The sequence below is a fragment of the Sitophilus oryzae genome, unplaced genomic scaffold (genome assembly GCF_002938485.1).
Source record: "Sitophilus oryzae breed Bouriz unplaced genomic scaffold, Soryzae_2.0 scaffold_1869_pilon_pilon, whole genome shotgun sequence".
NCBI classification, from domain to species: Eukaryota; Metazoa; Arthropoda; class Insecta; order Coleoptera; family Curculionidae; genus Sitophilus; species Sitophilus oryzae.
In genome coordinates this window covers 181,814-204,064 of record NW_022146578.1, presented here as the reverse complement: position 1 = coordinate 204,064, position 22,251 = coordinate 181,814, and the positions used below count along the sequence as shown (strand labels likewise).

General features: G+C 29.2%; 1 protein-coding gene across 1 annotated transcript in view; it reads right to left on the bottom strand.

The window, feature by feature from the left end:
• Positions 1-22,251, bottom strand: part of LOC115883289 (adenylate cyclase type 6-like) — a 171,493-nt gene that overhangs the window by 17,087 nt on the left and 132,155 nt on the right. Inside the window, 3 exon segments of the mRNA XM_030901619.1 lie at positions 9,216-9,349; positions 12,608-12,783; positions 17,857-17,982. Of these exon segments, the coding sequence (XP_030757479.1) occupies positions 9,216-9,349; positions 12,608-12,783; positions 17,857-17,982 (436 nt within the window).

Below are 22,251 nucleotides of genomic sequence, written 5' to 3'. Positions count from 1 at the left end.
AATTTACATTTTATTTGGTGGTTCAACAAAAAATATTTATGAAAGTTGTGCTTTTCTTTTAAATTGGACATCCTATACATATATTATTCAGTTTTCGGACTCTAAGAAGAAAATTAATGTCAGTGACGTTAAACACGTATTTCACAGTTGGATTAGAGTATCACAGGCGAGTATCACAGTTGGTTGTATATATTAATATCTCTCATAAAGCTCAAAATATAAATTTTCACGAATTTCACCACGTATATTGAATCCACTTCTTTCTACCGTATATTGATGACATTCACATATAATGTGAGTTACTGTTAACTCGACATCACAGACTATGCCCATTGGAGGCATTTCTCTTTTAAGCTGATATGCATGAGTCACCGCAGTATGCCCAATACGAAGATGATGCACTCTGGATTCATCCGCTCGTCCTAGTGCAAGACGTAAGGATGGGGTTGACGGATCCAGTTTTATTGCGTGAAGCTTTGAAGGTTTACCTGCCCACTCATCCTGCCATTCCCTTTCTGTTCTTTTATGCAGTAGTACTTTAGTGGTATTACAAATAGTTAAGAATAAATTTTATAAAAATCAAAATATGTATTTACTTATCCATTACAATTTGTAGTAAGTATAGGCACACTACATAACTAAGACAAGACAAAATTATTAATGCGTATTAGTACGTCTGGGGACAAGTTAATTTGCTGCTAGTAAATGGGACACCCAATATATTATTTCTGCATTCGGCACAGAAATCACGCCCCCAGATATATAATTTTTAGTTGTTTTTCATGGTTTTGATTCAGGTGTATTAAATGCTGATAAAAATCAAGGAGCACACACACATTAATTTTGTTTCACCCTGTATAACTCTCCATAAAAGGTCTGCTCATTGTTTATAATAGAGTTGATACCGTATGATAAAAAACGACGTCAAAGAGGGTAGGGGAATGAAAATCCATGATAATTTTGGCGAGATCAATCTCTAGACCTCTTTTACTGAAAATTGACATAAAACTTGCCACAAAATAACATTAATCATAGAAAGTTTAAAATAGGATAGAACGTTTTTAGACACACAAATATAGTTCCAAAAAAATATTTTTTCTCGAATTTCAAACTACACTATTTAGAAATCATGTTTACTCTATATAAAGATATATTATAACTTTCTTAATGCCAGCTGACAGTAATTGCCATTAAAAAATACAGAAGTACAGAAAATATAAGAGTACGGACTAAGTAAATGACATCTATGGCTTGACCGCGCCAACATTATCATCGATTGTCATTCGCAAGCATCTTTTAGCGCGGATTTTTTCGATCGTATGGTACTTTAACTGTATAGAATGTAATAAGGAATAAATGATAATTTAGCAAGTTTATATTCACGTTTAATATTTGTTAGTAAAAAGGTTCTTTGTTCAACCTAATACCAATTAATATAATGCAGGGGTGGTCAATTAAAAAATACAAGTTTATTAACAAACATTTTTAAAGGGGTTACTTTGTACAAGTAAATTTGATAATGAAATTGTATCCTAAATTAGGGAAGTTAAGAGTTACATATGGGAGTACGGTCTGATAATTATCTTCAAATAAAGGAGTTTAATGTTTGTTTAGTTACAGCAGCATGTAATTTAATCCTATTAGATTATATTTCCTTTAACACATACTTCACGCCCTTTCTAATATGAAATTATACAAAAAGAATTTGGTAACGTAATTGTATAATAAATTAGAGGAATTATATAGAAGGAAATATAAGTATGTGGAAAAATTACACTTTTACTGTTGAATTATTCTTTTGTATGGTGCTGCATAGAATGGCATTTTATTTTATGTTAATCCTAAATATCGACTATGCAATCAAGTATTTTCGTTGAAAAAGTCGGATCATAATTACTTAGTAATTATATATTTAAAATCGGTACCCAAAGCTAGTATTAAAAATTTTAATTGTATTATCGTTTAGTTATTAATTTCTTGCATATATTAACTGTTTATAACTATTCAAGTCAAAGTTATACCGTATGATTGAATAAAAACGGCGTCAGCGATGGCTATGAAATGACGATCGATGACATTTCCCATATAATTTTGCATATAAAATGACAGCGATTGACATAGCCATCGCTGACGCCATTTTTATTCGATCATACGGTATTTTAACCTACAAAAAACGATTTATTAGTAATCCTCTCAATTAAATTCCTTTGTAACCTAGATCTTCCGCAAATATACCTACTAAATTTAAAGGAATTTTCATATTACATTCAAGTCATATTACACCTGAACTTTTATAGTGTAAAAGAAAAATTACTGTTGTAATTATGTAAATTTAATAAGTAAGGCGCTTGAGATACATTTTTTCTAGAATACTTTGATTTGGTTTGGTTTAATATACGGTGCACCATATCTAATCATATTATGAAGGACGTGTTATAGCATAAGGGAATATAAACAGTTTAACACGATATTCTCGGGTAATCTGATGGAATGCCATAATAAGTTCATGTTAATGTTGTCTTTGTATAGGTGTACTGCTGACTTTTATTAGGCAAAACATATTGAGTGCATATTAACATTTAACGAAAATATAAAGACTATAAACATAGTTATGATTTTTTAACTATCTCTAAACTATACAGGGTGTCCCAGAAATAAGTGCAAGTATTTTAACTGGTAGTATAGCTCAACCCCAGAAACACGCCTATGAGGTTCATTTCGCGAAAAAAAAATTGAAAATTCGAAATTTTTGAAAACATTTTTTGAATTTTTTTTAGTTTTTAGTTAAAAAACATAATTTCTTGATAATATGGCAACATATGTAGGTATTAGATTACATTTACAAGAAAGAAAATCCAGAAAAGCTAATGGTTCTCAAAATTTTAGCAAAAAATATATTTTTTTTAATTTTCAAAGTAAAATAATTCCGTTATTTTGGACGATAAAGGGAAAATATGTTTATTTTATCGAGATCTACCACTCCTTAAAATACTTGCACTTATTTCTGGGACACCCTGTATTTTAGGGCATATTAGAATTAAATTTATTTTAGCATTTTTTTCTTTGTTAGGCAAATTTGTATAACTCTAAACATAACTTCTGACAAGCAGCGTTCGTTTAGGTTTAACGCCAGAAGTGTTGAAAAAAAAAATAACTATTTTATTTTGTAGATTTTCTTGCAGTACAGTGGCGAAATACCCATAAAGGATTTTTTTGGAGGGAATTAAATTAGTGTTAAAACGTACAGTATTAATTAATTAATACTTACGTATTAACTTTAATTTAATTATTAGTATGTATTTGTTACACAACTACTTAATCCGACGCTATATTTCATGTGCTTGGAAAAATACTTTCTCTTCGTTCTTTATTCAGTACATCTTATTGCACTAAGCGTACTGACTGTCCCCTCGCACACACGAAAATCGGCATCTAAAACCAGGAATACCTATCCGGTATGAGACAATCAATTTTCATTTGTGATGCTGCAATAAATGTAGTAAATATTATTATAAAACATTGCAGTATAAAATTTTATGTTATTCACCAAATCTTTAAAGTTACAACAATCTCTATTTCAATTTTCTGAATTAAAAGTTAGCTAAGTATAGTTTCTTTACAAATAATTTAATTAATATACGTGTTTCGTGTCTTATAATATTATGAAGCACGTATAATATCACACGGGTGTATAAACTGTTTTAACACGATGTTCTCGGGGTAATCAGATGGGACCGGTTAATAGGCTAATGTTTGTTTACATTATGTAATAACAGGTGCACCGTTGACTTTTATTAAGCATAATTTATAGAGACAATATGGACATTTAACGAATTATAATGATGATGAACATAATAAAATTATGATTTTCAAGCTAACTGCAAATTATATTTTGGAGCATATTATGATTAAGATATTTTCATCGTTTTCATAGATGCAAATAACAAGTAATAAATTATTAATAAAGCGACATTAAAATGTTTCAATGTGAATTAAATTTGACTACCGTAACTTGTCATTTTGCATATCTACTGGTACTCCCTTATGTTATGTAACAAGTAGGGTTCTAAAGTCCATTTAAATCTTCTTTAACATAATAATCGAGGCTGATATATGTGCGAGAATGAGCGCAGTAGATTAAACGGGGATACTCAAAAAATATACCATACATACCATACCATACCGCCATTACTCGCTGACGAGTATTTGACACGCATCAGAAGATGGTCACGCAAGGCGTTTTCTTTCATGAGCTTTTCTGTGACTGAAAAGCCCGATACGTGATGTTGTCTGTCTAAAAACTGACTCAAAAAATAAGCGAAGATATAGAAGACTCGCTAGTTTTCTTTAAAGCAAAATTTATTGAAGCTACAGTGTAATCCACTTCCAGCTAGTCGTCTCCATTTATTTTTAGGTATCTGTATTTAACTTGTTGCATGATTTTTGTACACAGGCTGGCAGTTAGAGCCTAGTGTCGATAGATTTTTTCAAGTTTCAAAAGTGTTTGGAGCGAGTTTCGAAGCACAGAGCACGATTTGTGACATAATGTATGGTTAAATATACCCTATCGTCAAGCGAAGTCTTGGGTAGGTGTTCACATGACTAGGAGTGAATCGCTATGGCGATCTAGAAAGTCGGAGTGGGAGGAGTGCCAAGTATTTATTACACAACCAGTTAATCCGACGCTAGATTTCATGCGCTTGGGAAAAATACTTGCTGTTCTTTATTCAGTACATAACTTATTGACGGTACTCTTTGTACAGACGAATATCGGCACCCAAGGATAGGAATGCTGACCCGGTATGAAAAGTAGTTAGTTGGCCAGCTAGTATTGAAAATTTTAATTGTTTTTCTGTTTAATTATTAATCTCTTACATATATATTAACTGTTTATAACTATTCAAGTCAAAATAATGTTTATATTTTAACTAACAAAAACAATTTATTAGTAAGCTTCAATTAAATTCGTAAATTTTGTAATCTAGAGAGGCGAGTCTTCAGCAAATATACCTACTAGATTTAATGTAATTTTCGAGTGTAAAAAAAACCTGTTGTAATTATGTAGATTTAAAAAGTATGCTATAAAAAGCTTTATAGATTTTTTCTATAATAATTTGTGTCATGTTTAATATGCGGTGTATCATATCTTATCATATTATGAACCACGCATAATAACATAGGGGAATATAAACGGTTTAACACGATATTCTCGGGTAATCTGATGGGGCGGAATAATAGTTTAATGTTAACGTTGTCTTTGTATAGGTGTACCACTGACTTATACTAGGAAAAACATATTGAGTGCATATGAACATTTACCGAAAATATAATGACGATAAACATCGTTGTGATTTTCAACTATCTCTAAACTATATTTTATGGTATATTATAATAATTAAATTAGTGTTAAAACGTACAGTATTAATTAATTAAGACTTACATTAAATATATTTCAATTAAATTAAATATGAAAAGAGCTTTAACTCTGAGTTCTACGCATTTAAATCTTTCTAAAGTAGTGTCTAAAGCATTTAGTTGTTTAGTTATTTAATTAATGAATTAACTGCATAACTAAATGGTTTCTATGGACTATTTAATAAGTACTCATTATGAGTATCAAACCAAAAATTCAGTAATGAAGCTACCAGAATTTAACTGATAAACGTTTGGACGGATAATGTCGAATGACAGACTTTTTGACGGACAAAACTTGGGGACGAATATACCGTATGATCGAAAAAACGGCGTCAGCGATAGTTATGAGATGAATATCGCTGTAAATTTTATATGTAAAATTATATGGGAAATGTCAACGATCATCATTTCCAACCCAACTGGACGCCTTTTTTTCGATCATACGGTACATGTACTCTAAACAATAGACAAAAAGGATAAGTGGAGTTTGCTTCTTTGTAAATATAGTCACCATTTTCAAGCGAGATGATATATAGTGTAGGATATAATTATGTAGAAATACTCATCATTTTTTCAAAAATGAACGCACTAAAAAAAGTATATACAATATTTAAAAATTTCTGTTGCAGTTAATAAATTTAAAAAATGAGGCCTGATAAATTTTCTTTGGTTATAATTTACTTCGTGTTTAATATGCGGTGTTTCGTGTCTTATGATGTTATGAAGCGCGATTATAGCATAGAGGAATATACATTATTTTATCACGATGTTCTCGGGTAATCCAATGGGATCGGTTAATATGTTAATGGTTGTTTGTATTATGTACTGATAAACTGCATCGCTGGTAGATTTTTATTAAGCATAATTTATCCAGCTTATATGAATATTTAGCGAAAACTTAATATTGATAAATATATTTATTGGATTTCAGCTCCAAATTTTAGTATATGAAATATTGAGAACTGAGACATAAATTGACTATATGTATAAGATAATCAAAACGTACAATGTAAATAATTAGTTAAGTCTGCACCATTTAACAAATTTTAAAATATATCAATTCAAAAATAAAGTATAAAACATATGATAAAACAATTAAAAATAAGTTATTATTAGTGAAAATATGAATAAGTTTGTAAAAATCTGAAAATTTTTGGGTCTAGGAATGTTTGCCCGGTTTTTTTTATTATCATAAAATATGAAAAATCAAGTTCCAATATGTGATATCTGTTGATTCTACCGTTTAAATGAGCTTTGTATCATCAAGAAATATTAAATTTTAGCCGAGATATTAAACAATTATTAAAATGTAGTAAACAAGGAGAGGTCTATGTCCAAAGTTGGAATGAGGAGTGGCCAAAAAGAAAAACATAAGAACCATTTAAAGAGTTACCTTTGGCTTTTAGAATAAGTGTTACGAAATAAATTAGATTATGTTAAGTCTTCGTTATATGGTAACAGTAAATGAAGACGATGTTCCTAAATAATTTTAAATTACAATATCTAAAATGAAGTGATCTGAAGAGGCAATAATCTCTTCAGATTATTTCATTCTTCACAGTGATGTAAAGTCCATTATATTATTATGAAACATGTATTGCCTAATTCAAAGGTATAGCACAGCGCAGCGATGTATAAATATAGCCATGGTGGAATATAAACTATTTAATACTCTGTTCTACGGTAACGGGACTGAATAACAGGCTTACTGTTTGTTCTTGGCGAATATAGTTAATAATGTATCGTGTCATATTGATGTTACGTAATATTAACTTCATCGTGAGTTGACTTTTATTAAACACAGTTTATTGAGCAAATATGTACATCCGAAATTCTAATTTCGATTTACATAATTATTGGAGCGTGAGCTTTTAAACCTAGGCAGAAACATAAAGCTGGAAATAGATGAAATTTTCTCATGAGATTCTCGTTTCTCATCAAAATGAGAAGAAACTTCACGAGACACTCTCACCGAAGTTTGCACATTTCTACCCAACTACCCGGACGAATATAAAGTTCAAAAGAAAAAACTTAGAGATTCCATTAAAAAAACTAAAAAAGATTATTGGTAAACAATTTGTGATACCCTTGACTGTGATGTATTTGGAAATGGATACAAAATTGTAATGAAGAAATTACATGGATTCAAAACAAATCCGAAACTCACTATGAGTTTTACGGAGAAGGTAGTCAGTAATTTATTTCCAAAACACGATAGTGTGATATTTAGCTGTGATATTAGTAATAAGATTATTAGTTTTAGTCAAGAAGAACTAAAAGAAGCATGTGGTAAGATTAAAAATAACAAATTCCCTGGACCTGGAAGAGTGCCCGCTGAAGTATTAATAATTATAACAAAATTAAACCCTAAGTATATACTCTCCGTATACAACCAAATGGCTTATGAATTAAAGTTTCCTATTCTTTGGAAGAAAGCTAAACTTATTTTATTGCCGAAAAGAAATAAAGAAATTCATGATTCAACATTCAATCATCATACATTAAGTTATTAGCTAAAGTTCTTAAAGCATAAACTAAAGAAATATTTAAATTTAACAAATTTTGATCAACCTTTGATATTTAAAACCAGAAATGTTAATAATTCTCAATTCTCATATTAATGTTTCTTTGCTATTAAACTTATTATTATTCTAACATACTAAACTTTATATGAACGATATGTAGAGGTAACGTTTTAATATTCAAAGTTCTGGTAGCTGCTGAAATTGTAATAAATCTTTGGAAACGAAATAATAGAATATTTCAAACTCTCGTAACTGCAATTACTTAAGCAATTCATTAGTTGGAAATTAACTGTAAGTGTTAATTTTAGGAAAACAGAAGGCAATTTGATACTGACATTAATTATTTTAGCTTAAAAGTTGTAGAAAATGATTTTGAATTAATAAAATGTTAACTTTTTATACGTTTGCTAATGATTTAATTATTAGAAGATCAAAAATTATTTAATAGTTGATAAATTTTTATATTGAAAATTTTCATCTCACGGTGTTGAAAAAAAGAACGATTAATGATAAAATGATTAAAATGTGCTGTAAAATATGGAAATAAAAATTAATTTCGTTCTTTTCAGTCGTATCAAAAAAAACTTATTTTTTGAAACGACTTACAGCGCCTAACAAGACATTTCAGAGCCTTCCTAATGCACCTGATGGATATATTAAATAATCTTAAATAGATTTTTCTACAGAGTGATTAAGAAATTACCTAAATTTTGATTAAGTAAAAGTGCACTATTTGTGGCGAAATTAAATGAAATAATTCGTTTTTCTTATAGAAGATGTTAATTTTGCAAATACTATAACTGTAAGTGTTAATACGGAATAATGGAAATTTATTTAAGAATATATCAGTAGGTATATAGAGTTAATAAAACAAATTTTACGATTTTTTTGAAAGGAGTCGTCCTTTTCATATTAAATGTATGAATATAAAAATAATATTTGGTTCCTTGCTTAGTTGTTTTCTTAGTTCAATTTAATTAGCACATGCATAGGCTTTTAGAAATGAGGAATTTATTTTTTGTAAGAAGTTTATTTTCAATTGATCATAACTTAGTCAGTATCTGTTAGTCATTTCTAATTACTCTAATTTTTAAATTCAACATTTCAGTTATGGACAACTTAGTTTAGAACTTTCATTTCAAACTGTTAAATAACTAGAAGTTTAATATGGATAAATTTTCCAGTAGTCAGTAACAATAATCAGCTATGAACTAACTTTTGACAGAATTTATGGTTTTGTGTGTGAATTCTGATTTAACTTAAATTTCTTGTTACCTGTGGCCTGCAGTTTCCACACGAAATCCAGCCTGTACGTCGCTTCTGTTTGTTGTCCGTGCAAAATTAGGGCTATGACAAATCCAGCCAGTATCACGACGTTCATGTAATGTTGAGTTAATGTATCTCCATCGCTGCAAAATAAGTTGATAATTATTAAAATAAATAAACTCCAGTATATAAATTTTATTTGTTGTTTTCCTATGCCTAAAATCGCCATCTAATGAAAAAATTGTGTTTTTTTGAAAATATGACAAGATTTAATTTTAACTCTTTCAATAAACCGTTGCTCACTAAAAGTGTTATACCATTTTACAATAAAGTAAAAACCGTACTCAGTAATAATTTTTTACCAACAAGAATTTATCATCAAAGATGTCAAGATTTAAGCGCACCTGAAGTATCCGTATTCAATCGGATCTCGGATAATTATATCACTTTCCGTTTTCAGGAAGATACTAAAACTAAATATTACACAGGGCGAGTCTTAAATAAGTGCAAATATTTTCAAGGCTGGTAGATCTCGATAAAAGAAACATATTTCCTCTTTACCGTTTTTCAAATAAGTCCAAAATAACCGAGTTATTTTACTTTAAAATTAAAAAATATTTTTTTTCCTTTAATTTGTGAACCAGTGGAACTTTTCTAGGGTTTTATTTCTTGTAAAATTAATTTACTACCATTGTTGCCATAAGATCAAGAAATTATGTTTTTTAACTAAAAACTAAGAAAATTCCAAAACATTTTCTAAAAATTAAAAATTTAAAAAAAAAATTATTCACGGAAAAAAATCTCATAATCGTGTTTCTGGGGTGAAATATACTACCTCTAAAAATATGCCCTTATTTAAAACTCATCCTGTATATTACTGTACAAAAAAAGAAAGTTAATAGTTTTAATAATTGTGTACCATTTCTAGATGTACTAGTCAAAAATGCAGTCACATGAAAGAAAAGTTCGTTCAATTAATTTAATTAAATTATATTTTGCTACTAATGCTTCTAGTCGAAAACCTCAGCGATAATGACCAATTGATAAGAGAACTTGTGTAGCGAATTTAGTTTTTGGAGAACGCGCCGAGCGCCCTCGGGATATCGGTTAGTTTTGAATTAATTGGTTTGGTGGAGTTGAAATTGCATTCCGCCCCTGCTAACTGTTACGTAATACCTTCGAAATATTCGTTGCGAGGTGTTGGTAATTCGGTTTGGGTAATTAGCCGGGATGTTAGGCGATTAGCCCTTTATGAATCGCTATTGATTAAATTTCAGATATAACGCAATACCATTTCGACTGGAAATGCTAAACGCTCTATAGAAAATATTAAAGATATTAAAAATATTAAGAATTTCGATATACATGAAGAATTATAATATTTCAAATATTTTTAATCTATCTTCAAATTATTAAGATTCTAATGAAATAATAAAACGATAAAGATCTTTAAGCATTATAAATAAAATATACATTATTATAAAAAGAGACAGATATTAGGGTTTGTTAATTAGTTGTTGGTGGGTCTGTTAGAAGATCGGTAAATCATAACGCATTATATTATGCTGATATTTAATTGTATTAGGATATATTATTGTGCACTGCTCGCTAATTTTCGAAATAGTAATTATAGTAATTAAGGTCAGTGACCCAATTAACGCCACATTAAAGTTTGACCCGCTGGCGCTGTAGTCTCTTAAATATTTTTCAAAATAATTTCAATTTTGTTAATTATTTTCTCTAGGTGTATTAGAAGACAAGGCTAGTTAATTTAGTTTATATGTTTTCTCTCAGAATTTAAACTGGTGAAAAAAAATATATTCGGTTGCAATTGACGCTATTATGCAGAATAATTAATAAGAGTGTATAAATTATTTCAAATGCAATAAAGAATTAATTATTGAATATAAGAACTATTTTATGACAAATCTACATTATAAACAATATGTTTTAACAAAATTATTCTATTTAATTTAAATTCAGTTTTTTGCTAAATAAGAAAATTTTTAATCAATGAACACTAAAACTGCATATTTTAATTTTTTTTTCACTTTTCAAATTTTTCAAATATACGAATTATTGAAATGAAAAAAATTACTCTCAGATAGATTTTTTAAAAAAATTATGCTCTACAAGAATCCGCGATGGAAATTTTTTTATCGTAAACCGTTTCCAAATTATGGTACTTTTAATGGAAAAAGATTTTTTTACGTGTTTTCAAATGGAAAATTTTGAATGTTCACCGACACCTTTTAAAATTGAGCTAAGAATCCTGCCTTTCAGGATATTTTTTTCTCGGTTATAAGGTTCATTTTAACCCATAAATTCCATAGGTTAGTTTTTTTGGCTCACCCTAAAGCGCATCATTTCTATCACAAACCTTCATAGAAATAAAAAATAAAAAGTGAGTTTTGTGCATTCGAGTGCATACTAAAACATTTGAATGGGGGGTATGATTTTCTAAACAATATGTATATATTGTAGTATGTTTTCTGAAAATTGAAACACATTATCAAAGTCAACATTTCGATCTATATTCGATCTTTATCAAAACTTTTTATTATAACCTTGGACGTCACAAAAGCAAAGTTATAAATTTACATTTTAACACAGTATTACTACATCTATTTAATAGCAAACAAACATATAGACTGACTTACTAATATATTTCTTTGGTTGCTCGACTTGTGTTTTTAACACAGTGATACTGTCGTAAAATGTAAATTTATAAGTTTGTTTTTGTGACGTCCAAGGTTATAATAAAAAGTTTTGATAAAGATTGAATATAGATCGAAACGTTGACTTTGATAATGTGTTTCCCTTGAAAGAAAAAAAAATAACAAATTTTTATTGCGGACCATAACCCCAGGAACCAATTCTCAAAAAATATATATCTATTGTTCGAAGAATGGTATAATCCAAAAAGAAATATAGTAATATACTAGCCCCGGTCACTTTATTTCCGTGGTCTGTATTTCAGTGCAAACGACAGAGATAAAATACCCGGTTGACCGACAGAGAAACAAAATAAAAAGCGGCATACAGTGTTGCCGGTTTTTACGCGTATAAGAAAATGTGTAAAGGAAAAATTTAAAAATTATTTTAAAAACTTCCATGTATATTACTGAAATTAAGATAATATATCTAAGCTAAATATGATCTGTTACAGCTGAAGGAAAACGAGTAACTAATTGTGAAAAATAAAGTTCCAACCCTAGAGTAACATTTTTCATAAACGCCTACTTGTGCGGTTTGAAATGTTGATAGCGATAGAAGAAATTTATCAACCTAACTTTTATCTCTTATTTTCCCTTAAGCTATCTACATCACTGTTTTGCACGTTAAAATCTAGACCACGTAGTTTCGATGACCAGATCGGTATATTCCAAAAAATACTTTACCTGAATTTCTGTGAACAGGCAGTCCTGTAAATGTGGACTGCTTCCTTGGAATAAATCACGTAGATGAATAAAAATCCAATCATGTCTGCTAGTAAAATGATTGTCTTCAGAAGAGATATTATGATTTGATACACAGCGCAGGCTATCATCGATATCAGTACTAGAAGTAGCATGTTCTGGAAAAAATATAATTTTTAGTCTTTTGTAGATATGTAAAATATCTAATATAATAATTAAATTTTAAATATCGTAACATTATAGAATATATTATCTGCATAGAAATCAAGTAGGCAAACATACACTTTGTTGTACTGGGGTGGCTGTAACGATGTCCCGTGATCCTGCAGCCACCTTAAGTAACATATGTTATTAAATATAAATACTATTTTATCTTATATTGTCTATTTTACAAATAAGGGAAAATTAGAGAATCCTAGTCTAGGAAGTCTAATGTTAAGTTTTTGTAAAACTATTTAAAGCATTTTAGAATAATCAGACTTAGTTAGTAAATATAAATTTATATATATTTTACAGTAATATATACCAATGGAGAATATTCATAATAATTTTAATTATTAGTTTTTTATAATAATTAAATTATGTCATGGTCTTCGGTGACTTTAGTCACTTAGTTATGGTTAAGAGTTACTACCTATGTCATAGAATTCGATAGAAGAAATGATTTATAATATTTCAAATGCTAAATAAAGGCGTGTTTCAAATGTTGATTAATTCTTAAATTATGTAAATTTAATTTTACTTTTTTTATTTTTGACATCACACTTATAAAATATCACAATATAAAACAATATTATCATTTATGATTGACCTGATTACCAGTTTACCAAGTGAAATTTTCCGCCTCCTGGGTATTTAGTGCTGTCTAATATTTATAAAAAGTTTGTTGGATTCATCAAAATCAATGGTTTCTATATGCCAAGTTAAAGATTATATACATCAGGCTTTTTCCCATTTTGAGATTAAAAATAATAAATTTTCCAACAAGAAAGTTTTCAATCGAAAATTTGTGACGCCCAGAACAGCGCTTTTTTGTTTTCCTTAGACGTTTGGGGAATTATAAATTTAGATGTTCCACTGCTTTCAAATTTGTTTGAACCGAAAAAAGTTCGGTCCCAGTTTGGCAATAACATTTTTGTTTTTAATTTGAAAACATCAAATTTGTAAATTTAATCAACTAATTATTTTAATTCTTTGTCTTGTTTTAATTCTTTATCTTGTTTGTTAAACCTATTTCATTTAGAACAAGGAAGAAAAGAAATAATGGTCTCTCAATATTTATCTTACATTTTATGTATATTTTAAGTTTAAAAGTTATTTAATTATTATATTAATGTGATGGATAGAATACTCTACCTATCATTACTCAGTGTATTTTAAAATATATTATTGCAACTTTTTCACTATAAGTACTTTATAATAGTGATATCTTTGTAACTAATATATGTTGAGAATAGACCAATCCAAAATTCATTAAGAATGGGTTTAGAGACGCCGGATGTTATTTTAATTTAAAAAAGTATTTTTTTTGAATTTATGGTTTATAAATTTACTTAACAAATTATTTGTAATGTCTGTCTTTTTATAAAAGCATTTCTTTTACAAATTAACAAAAAATAATGGTTTGTCAACTTAAATCATAATTTGTTTCGTTTAGCAAACCACAAGTGTATTTTTTATATTTCTAAGTCGTAGACTTAATGTGACAGCCGTTTACTCATCCCAACAAAAAGCATCGTCGACATTTTGTTTTGATGATTATGAGGCTACAAAACGTGACAAGACTTTTCGTGAATTCGTTGACTGTTAGGGAGTAAAGTTCTCTGTTTTGGTAAATACGGAGAACGTTTTTAACCGCTGTTAAAACATCAATTAAGGATGTTGATGTTTATGTTTTAAGACAAGACATACAAAAATAATAAACTTAATCTCTAGAAATAATAATTATTTTATATTTTGAAGATTGTTTTAAAATGTTAGTTAGAAAATAATTTTGTAAAAAATTGTAGATGTACTAAGGGTTCTGCAACAGTGCTTATACAGGGTACTACAAATTTGGGGTACGAGCATTGGTATCTCGGAAATCGTAACAGATACGAACATGGTTAAATTGGGGTTAAATTGCACACTTAATTTATTTTTATTGTTTCCTCTTGTATCCTGTTATCAGAAAAGCCAATATAAAATAAGGAAAATCGAGCCTATTGAAAGATGCAAATAATGTCCAGCATTTTAAAGATATTATTTTTAATTTTTTTCTATTATGAATTTGAAACCTCAATATACGCATACTATTAATAATTTACGCATACTCTAATAATATGCATACTATTAATCGTAATTATTATAAATAAATCAACATTTACAAACTAGTTTCTAATGTTCTACATGCGGGAAAGGATTACCGCCCTCCCTAATGCACACATTTATTTTTCATTCAATTTTATGTATATCCCTTTTAACAGACCTTATAATTCCGGATACATTGTGTACTCTTTGTTGTAAATGTTAAGGTGTATTGATTTCACTTTTACAAATGACGTCAGATATTGCCCCCTAAAGGAAAATATCCCTAGGAGACCGGTCCAGGTATCTCGCTGTTCTTTATACTGCTCCACCATTTCCAATCCATCTTTACGTAGGCTAATAAAACTGCTTTTTGAATTTGTCAAGCTTACGAGAATTTTATTCCCATCATCAGTACAGTTTTAGTTAGTCAATTAACAACACAACATCCTCTGCACAATAAGGCCTTAAATACTAACATCATAGGACATTGGACTCACAAGGAAATTTCTTTTATAAAATATTAAAATACATATACATCTCACGACGTTCTTCTTTAAAAAAATACTCAAAAATAAATTGCTACATTGTTGTTTCAAGCTTTTGTTAATTGACTCAATCAAACAGTCCTGATGAGATTAAAATTCTCGAAAGCTTGACAATTTGAAAAAGTAGTTTTATTTGCCTACGTGGAGATTATTGACTGCATCCTCACTTAAATTTTGTGTTTTTTATATTATTTTACTGTATTTGATTTTTCGTTTTCAATATTTTTCCATACGTTATTGTTAAATTTTAGAGCTCATCAATATTATTATTTACGATGAAAAGATTAAATATTTGTTTGTTTAAATAAATTGTGTTTATGTGCCCGAAACAAAAAAAAAATAAGTGTGTCATATCTTTGTACTCAGGAGAACGAATTCTTTCAAAACCTATAATAAAAAATGCAGGTTCGTACTTAAAAAAAATAAGTTGGCTTAATTATCACCCAAATTATCAGCTACTACCAACTAAAAATACTAGCAGGTAGTCTTGGTTTGGTTGTACGACAGAAAGATAAGCAATCTTTGAAATTTTTGAAACTTTTTTATGGCATTTTGGTGAGCATACCAAGACGCAAATTTGCACCAATTTAAACATGTTCGTATCTATTATGGTTTCCAAGATACCAAGCTCGTTCCCCGAATTTGTAGCACCCTGTATAGAGGTCCGTATTTGTAAATAAATTAAATAAGTCTTCTGTATAAATATCCAGAATTAGAATATACAGGGTGTTATTGAAATGGTGTAAAAAAATGAGGGTGTGATAGTACTCCTAAAAATAATAAAAAAGTTCCTATAAGTATAGGGCGGAAAATGTATATTAAGGGAGTTAGGGGCACTGAAAGGGTGAATTCAAAAAACGGTTGTTTTGAAATTGTAGGCTTAAAAAACGAGATAAAATTTCGAAAAAAAATCCTCTGCCATAAATTTTGACCCTAAATCAAATAATTTTTCAGTTTGGTTTGATTTAGGGTCACCATTTGATTTAGGGTCAAAATTTATGACAGAGAATTTTTTTTCGAAATTTTATCTCGTTTTTTAAGCCTACAATTTCAAAACAACCGTTTTTTAAATTCACCCTTTCAGTGCCCTTAACTCCCTTAATATGCATTTTCCGCCCTATACTTATAGGAACTTTTTTTTTTACTATTTTTAGGAGTACTATCACCCCCCGATTTTTACACCATTTCAATGACACCCTGTATGTTTTGATATAAAACAATATTAATTAAAAATAGAGTTTGATGGAATCTTGAATAAGTATATCTATTTCACTGATGATAAATCAACTTTAAAAAAATTCTGTTATTAGATTTTAACGTAACGTAGCTCTAAAGAGATTAGATTATACAATTGTAAACTAGACTTAAATCCTCCGATCTAGGCGATTAATTAGTTACGAAGAGCAGCAGACTAAAAAGTGGTTTAAGCGGATTTCCAATTTTAACTACAGTTTAATGTCAAACTCTGATTAAAACAAACTTTACAAATGACCAAAATGGACACTCGGGTCTTAGTAATAGCGAGTTTAATTCATACTTTAACTTTGTGATAATACCATCTTTTGAAGTTATAGGTACAAATATTAATCTACAAAAGAAACGTATAATATATTAATTCAATTTATTCATAGAATAATTAATTATTTTATTATACGTTTTTAAATAAATAAAATTTCATTTACTATATTTCTATATCTAATCTATACAGGGCGAGTCTTAAATAAGTGCAAATGTTTTTAGGGATAGTATATTTCCACCCCAGAAAACACGATTATGAGATTTTTCGCGAATAAAAAATCCAAATTTTCAAAAATTTGGATTTTTTTATTTTTTAGTTAAAAACATAATTTCATGATAATATGACAATATAGGTAGTAGATTAAATTTAAAAGAAAGAAACCCCAGAAAAGATCCAGTGGTTATCAAAATTTAAACAAAAAATGTTTTTATTTGGAAATATTCGAAGTAAAATAACTTCATTATTTTGGATTTATTTGAAAAACGGTAAAGAGAAAATATATTTTTTCTATCGAGATCTACCAGCCCTGAAAATATTTGCACTTATTTAAGGCTCACCTTGTATACTATTTCGGGTGAAATACTAGTACGGTACGGTACTAATATTAATTTACAAAATAAAACTGATATTTCAATGTATTTTACCATTTCTCAATACAAGAATTGTTTTATTGTATGTTTTATTTTGATAAAATCAAATTTCATACTTACTATACATATTATCGATCTAGATATTATTTTTAGAAAATATTTTGCATTTTAATGTGTATTGAAAGTTAAATACATATTTCTAAAGCTATAAATAACGTATAGTTGGTAGGGACCTATTGAGTAGCATGAAGAACAACATGATATTATAAAAAAAACAATTTTACTTACGTCAACTAAGTAGTAAGGTTTGCAGTCTTTAATTTCATTGTCAATAATCGCTGGAGTGTATAAACTTGTACAATTGGTCTCGATGGAAGTGATATTCAAACATTGGATTTCTTCTGGTAAAGACAGCTGTAAGGGAAATAAAACATACTTATTTATTATTATTTTATATAAAATGCTATAGTAAATAATGGTTGTAGGTACGTTGTCTATTTGCACTTGTTTTTTTTTCTATGAGGTACTGTGATAAAAGTTTTTATTTGATATCTGCTACATATTAAGCTTAAGGAATCCAATCCTAAGAGCGTCTTAGACTGCCAAACAATCTTTATTATATTCATAGTTATTTATTACATACTTTTCCGATCTCTCATCGTTTTGTTTTAAGCTTTAAATAGATACATCCAATTATTGTTATATTTTCAATTTACGTAAAAATATAGATTTTTTAAGATTATAATTTTTTACTTTGAATAAAAGCTATCATAATCTCATAAATTATGCGTAAGTGTCAAATTCATTTACAATATGAATATTTCAAGAGAGGTTCAGTTTAAAATAAAACGTACGTCACCTTTTTGATATATACCAGTTCCATCTTTTTATTATTATTTTAAATAAATCAGTTCACTAAAAATGTATATAATAAATCATAACAAAGACATAAATAGTTATCGTTTCGATATTTTACATAGCGAAAAATTGATGCGAGAAAATTTGTCAAACAAAATACATTTGACCTTTGAAAGGATATATCTCGCCCCATTCTAGGAAACAAGGAAGGAAGAACTATTTACATATCCAAATTTAGAAAAAAATAACTGGTTTCCCTAATATTGTATTTTAGCAAGAAATAAATCAATGAATGAATAATTGCCATATCTGTAGTGGATTTTTCGAAGAATTTTATGTTTAACTCAGCTTCACCTAGCTTTGCCAGTCAGAAATAGAAACATTTATTTTTTGTTTTCTGTTTCAGACAACGGCGACAGAAACAGAATCTTGAAACCTTAATTGTTTTTTTTTATTGGAAGAATATATATAGGAATAAAAATAGTTGGTTTTATCTATATTTGACACACAAATTAAACTTTCAGTTACGTAATCCAGGGCGCGATTTTTAAATTTATTGTTACCAACTATGGATATATTCGACGCCGGGCTGACTAACTGGAATTAACTGGATTATATTTCCCGCTGGGAATTCAGGTGGTAGCTTTGCTGTAAAAATAGCAAACGTCAAGTTGCTACATTTATTTATTTATTTCCTTTTTCCTTCCTTTCCTTTCGACATTGCCATTCGTTTTGACACATTAGTTTTATATTACGAGTTTTTGGTTTAAAGAAATAGCGTGGTGATAGCTTAAGCATAAAAATGTTTACTAGCAGTCGAACATTGTTTTTTTAAAGAACCTCTTTTAGTGCAAAGTGTACAAGATAGCTTAATAGCCGTAAAAAACTCATCGCAACTTTATTAGAATATTTTGAACGGGAAAGCGGTAGTAATTGCCCTTTATGTTCCTTAAGTGCTTAAAGTGAGTTTTGTTGATGTAAATAATAACTGTTTATATATTTATAATTAATTTATTTTCGTTTCCTAAAATATTTTGATTGTAAAAGTGAGCAACGCTGTGCCGTTCAAGCTTAATCACGCGACTAAAAGTGTATTTGGTATGAACTATAGTTATGTATAGTAAAAAGAGTTTGAACAAGATATTGAACTTTAGACATTTTTTAACGTAAATATTGCCCAACCAAAATTAAACTAACACATACTCTGGCATTTAATAACCCAATTTAACCAGTTTCAACAAGTATATAGATTTGTATTTTGTTAACTACGTACAACGTTTTCTCGTTTAATATCTCTCTCCGGAGCATCGTTATGCTCAAATGCTTATCGCGGCCGTAAGCTTTACATGGTCTACCGAAAATCGACGCAGCAATAACAAGATTTACACCGGTGCATGTTCATACACACAGACAGAATGAACTGTTGCCTAACCGCTACTAAGAGCTATGACGATACGTGGGCTAAAGCTGTGTGGTGGTGGCGAAGGCTTTGCGGAACATCATCGGGACTTGCTAAAAGCTTCTGACTTTAGTATACCGTATGCTGGATTATGGTTTCCAGAATAGCTTAATTATATTAGACTGAACAGAGCATATTAAAGTTAGTATGTATTAAAAAAACTATACTGTATATATATTATTTTGTCAATTTTTAGATAATTTTTTAGCAGTCGCAGCGCACTCCACTGCAGAAATCAGAAATTATCAATTAATAGTTCACGCCACTGCCGCCGTCATGTCGATCGCATTAAAATAATATTGAAATCGAAGTTTTGTGGTAATATTTAAGTATTTTAGTTTTTTGCTAGTACAGTTATTGAGACTATAAAACACTCAGGTATGTGGTTTGTGTGATGTAACGCTGTTTCGGGTAGTAAAATATGAGTGAAAAAGAATTCGAACTAGACGTCTTATTGTGTTGTGACAATTTCAAATGTTAATAAAATTGACCAAAAATATGTTAACGCGTAAAGGAAAGCGTAATTAAGGCGTTGTTAGGTGCAATAACATTCAATAACTCAACTTTCCCGGATATTCAACCCTCCCGAAACAACATTTTATATTTCATAATTTCTTACACCGATTTGATCAATAGTCAATAGCAAAAAACGGATTCAAGCAGTTCGACGAAATAAATGAGTAAACAAAATGCTCGTGGCATAATTAAAAAATTAAATAGACATATACCTACTATGAGAGAATGAAATATAATTTGCAATATTAATGGTATACTTTTTTGAACAGCCAGGGTACTATGTGCCGGGCAGCCATCCATTTGGTACCAAACTTCCTGATTTTCCCTAGCGGCATCATGTAAAGCAGGTAAAATATATGATTTTCGAGTAGTTCCAAATAATATTCTGCATTTAAATTTCGCGTAAGGAATAATGGCCCGATAATATTGTGTCCGAATATCCCTGCCCAAACATTTACTTTCTGTGGATATTGCGTCCTTGTTTCGACAAACCTGTGTTGGTTTTCTTTGTTCCAATATCGATAATTTTGAACATTGGGTTCATTATTTAAGGTAAAAGTGCATTCGTCAGTGAAACATATGTTTTTTAAAAATTCCCTATCCATGTTTGCTCTTTCCATCATATCAAAACAAAACGCCTGCCGCTGTATTTCGTCCCCATCTCGTAGCTCTTGGTGCTTTTCATATTTGAATGAATAGTATTTATATCGTTTCAAAATTCGAAACGCTGTAGTGTGATCTATTCCTATTTCATCCTCAAGTTTCCTTGTGCTGATCTTTCCATCGTTCTCTTCCACGCACAATACAACTTCCAAGTCGGTATCATTTCTTGCATCTTCTCTTTGTTCACATCTGCAGTTATTTATTAGGGTACCTTTGATCTCAAATCTCTGGATATTCCTTGCCATTGTAGATTTTCCAGGTATCGGTCTATTCGGATACAGAGCAGCAAACATGTCCGACACCTTTTGATAACTATTTTCTTGATAATACCATTTAATGATCAATACTTTTTCTTCGGTAGTGTAATTCATGGCTAATATTTTCGATGTAGGTATGAGTTTTTAATAATAATAATAAAGCACATGATAAAGCACTAAATAGATAAATTTCTGAAATGACAACTTCATTTGACAGTTATCTTTTACCTTGACTGGTGCTCATAAGTAAATACAGGGCCATAAGAAAGGAGAAATATTTAAAAAGAAATCGGCGGTAACTCGTAAACGGGCTAATCAAAAATATCTATAGTTATTCTTTTGAATGTGGGTTTTAGTGCTCTTCAATAAACTTAAATAGAATTATTCTCTAAAATAATTAGGGAAGTCAATAATTGACCCCATTAAAATTTACATGGGATTTCCTATGTCCCGCTCGACGATGCAACACCCGATATACTTTTTTTTTCGTTTACTCGCCATTTAAACCCATGTATTAGTATGTGTTCGTTATTTACGATATTCTCGGGCGGTGGCAACACCGGCGGAGAATGCACGAAGCCTATAAACATGTATTTAAATCTACTATAAACTTCTTAATAACAATTATCAATAAAATTATTGTAGCTGAAATGAATATTTGTTATAATTTGTTAATATCTGACTGGTATTAACAATCCGTAATTAGATTAATTTTAAAGCTCAAAACTATTTCAATTAAAATCACTGATTGATTTTATCAAATTAAACCTTTATTAATGTAACACGTAATTCAAAATTTGCTACACATTGTTGAATGGATAACTTGCTGTGGATATGAAGAGTAAAGGTTAAAAAGTTTTACATAAGTAAATTATTTAATTAAATTATACCTATTTTATGTGAGAATATAATTTATACATTTTTAAGTCC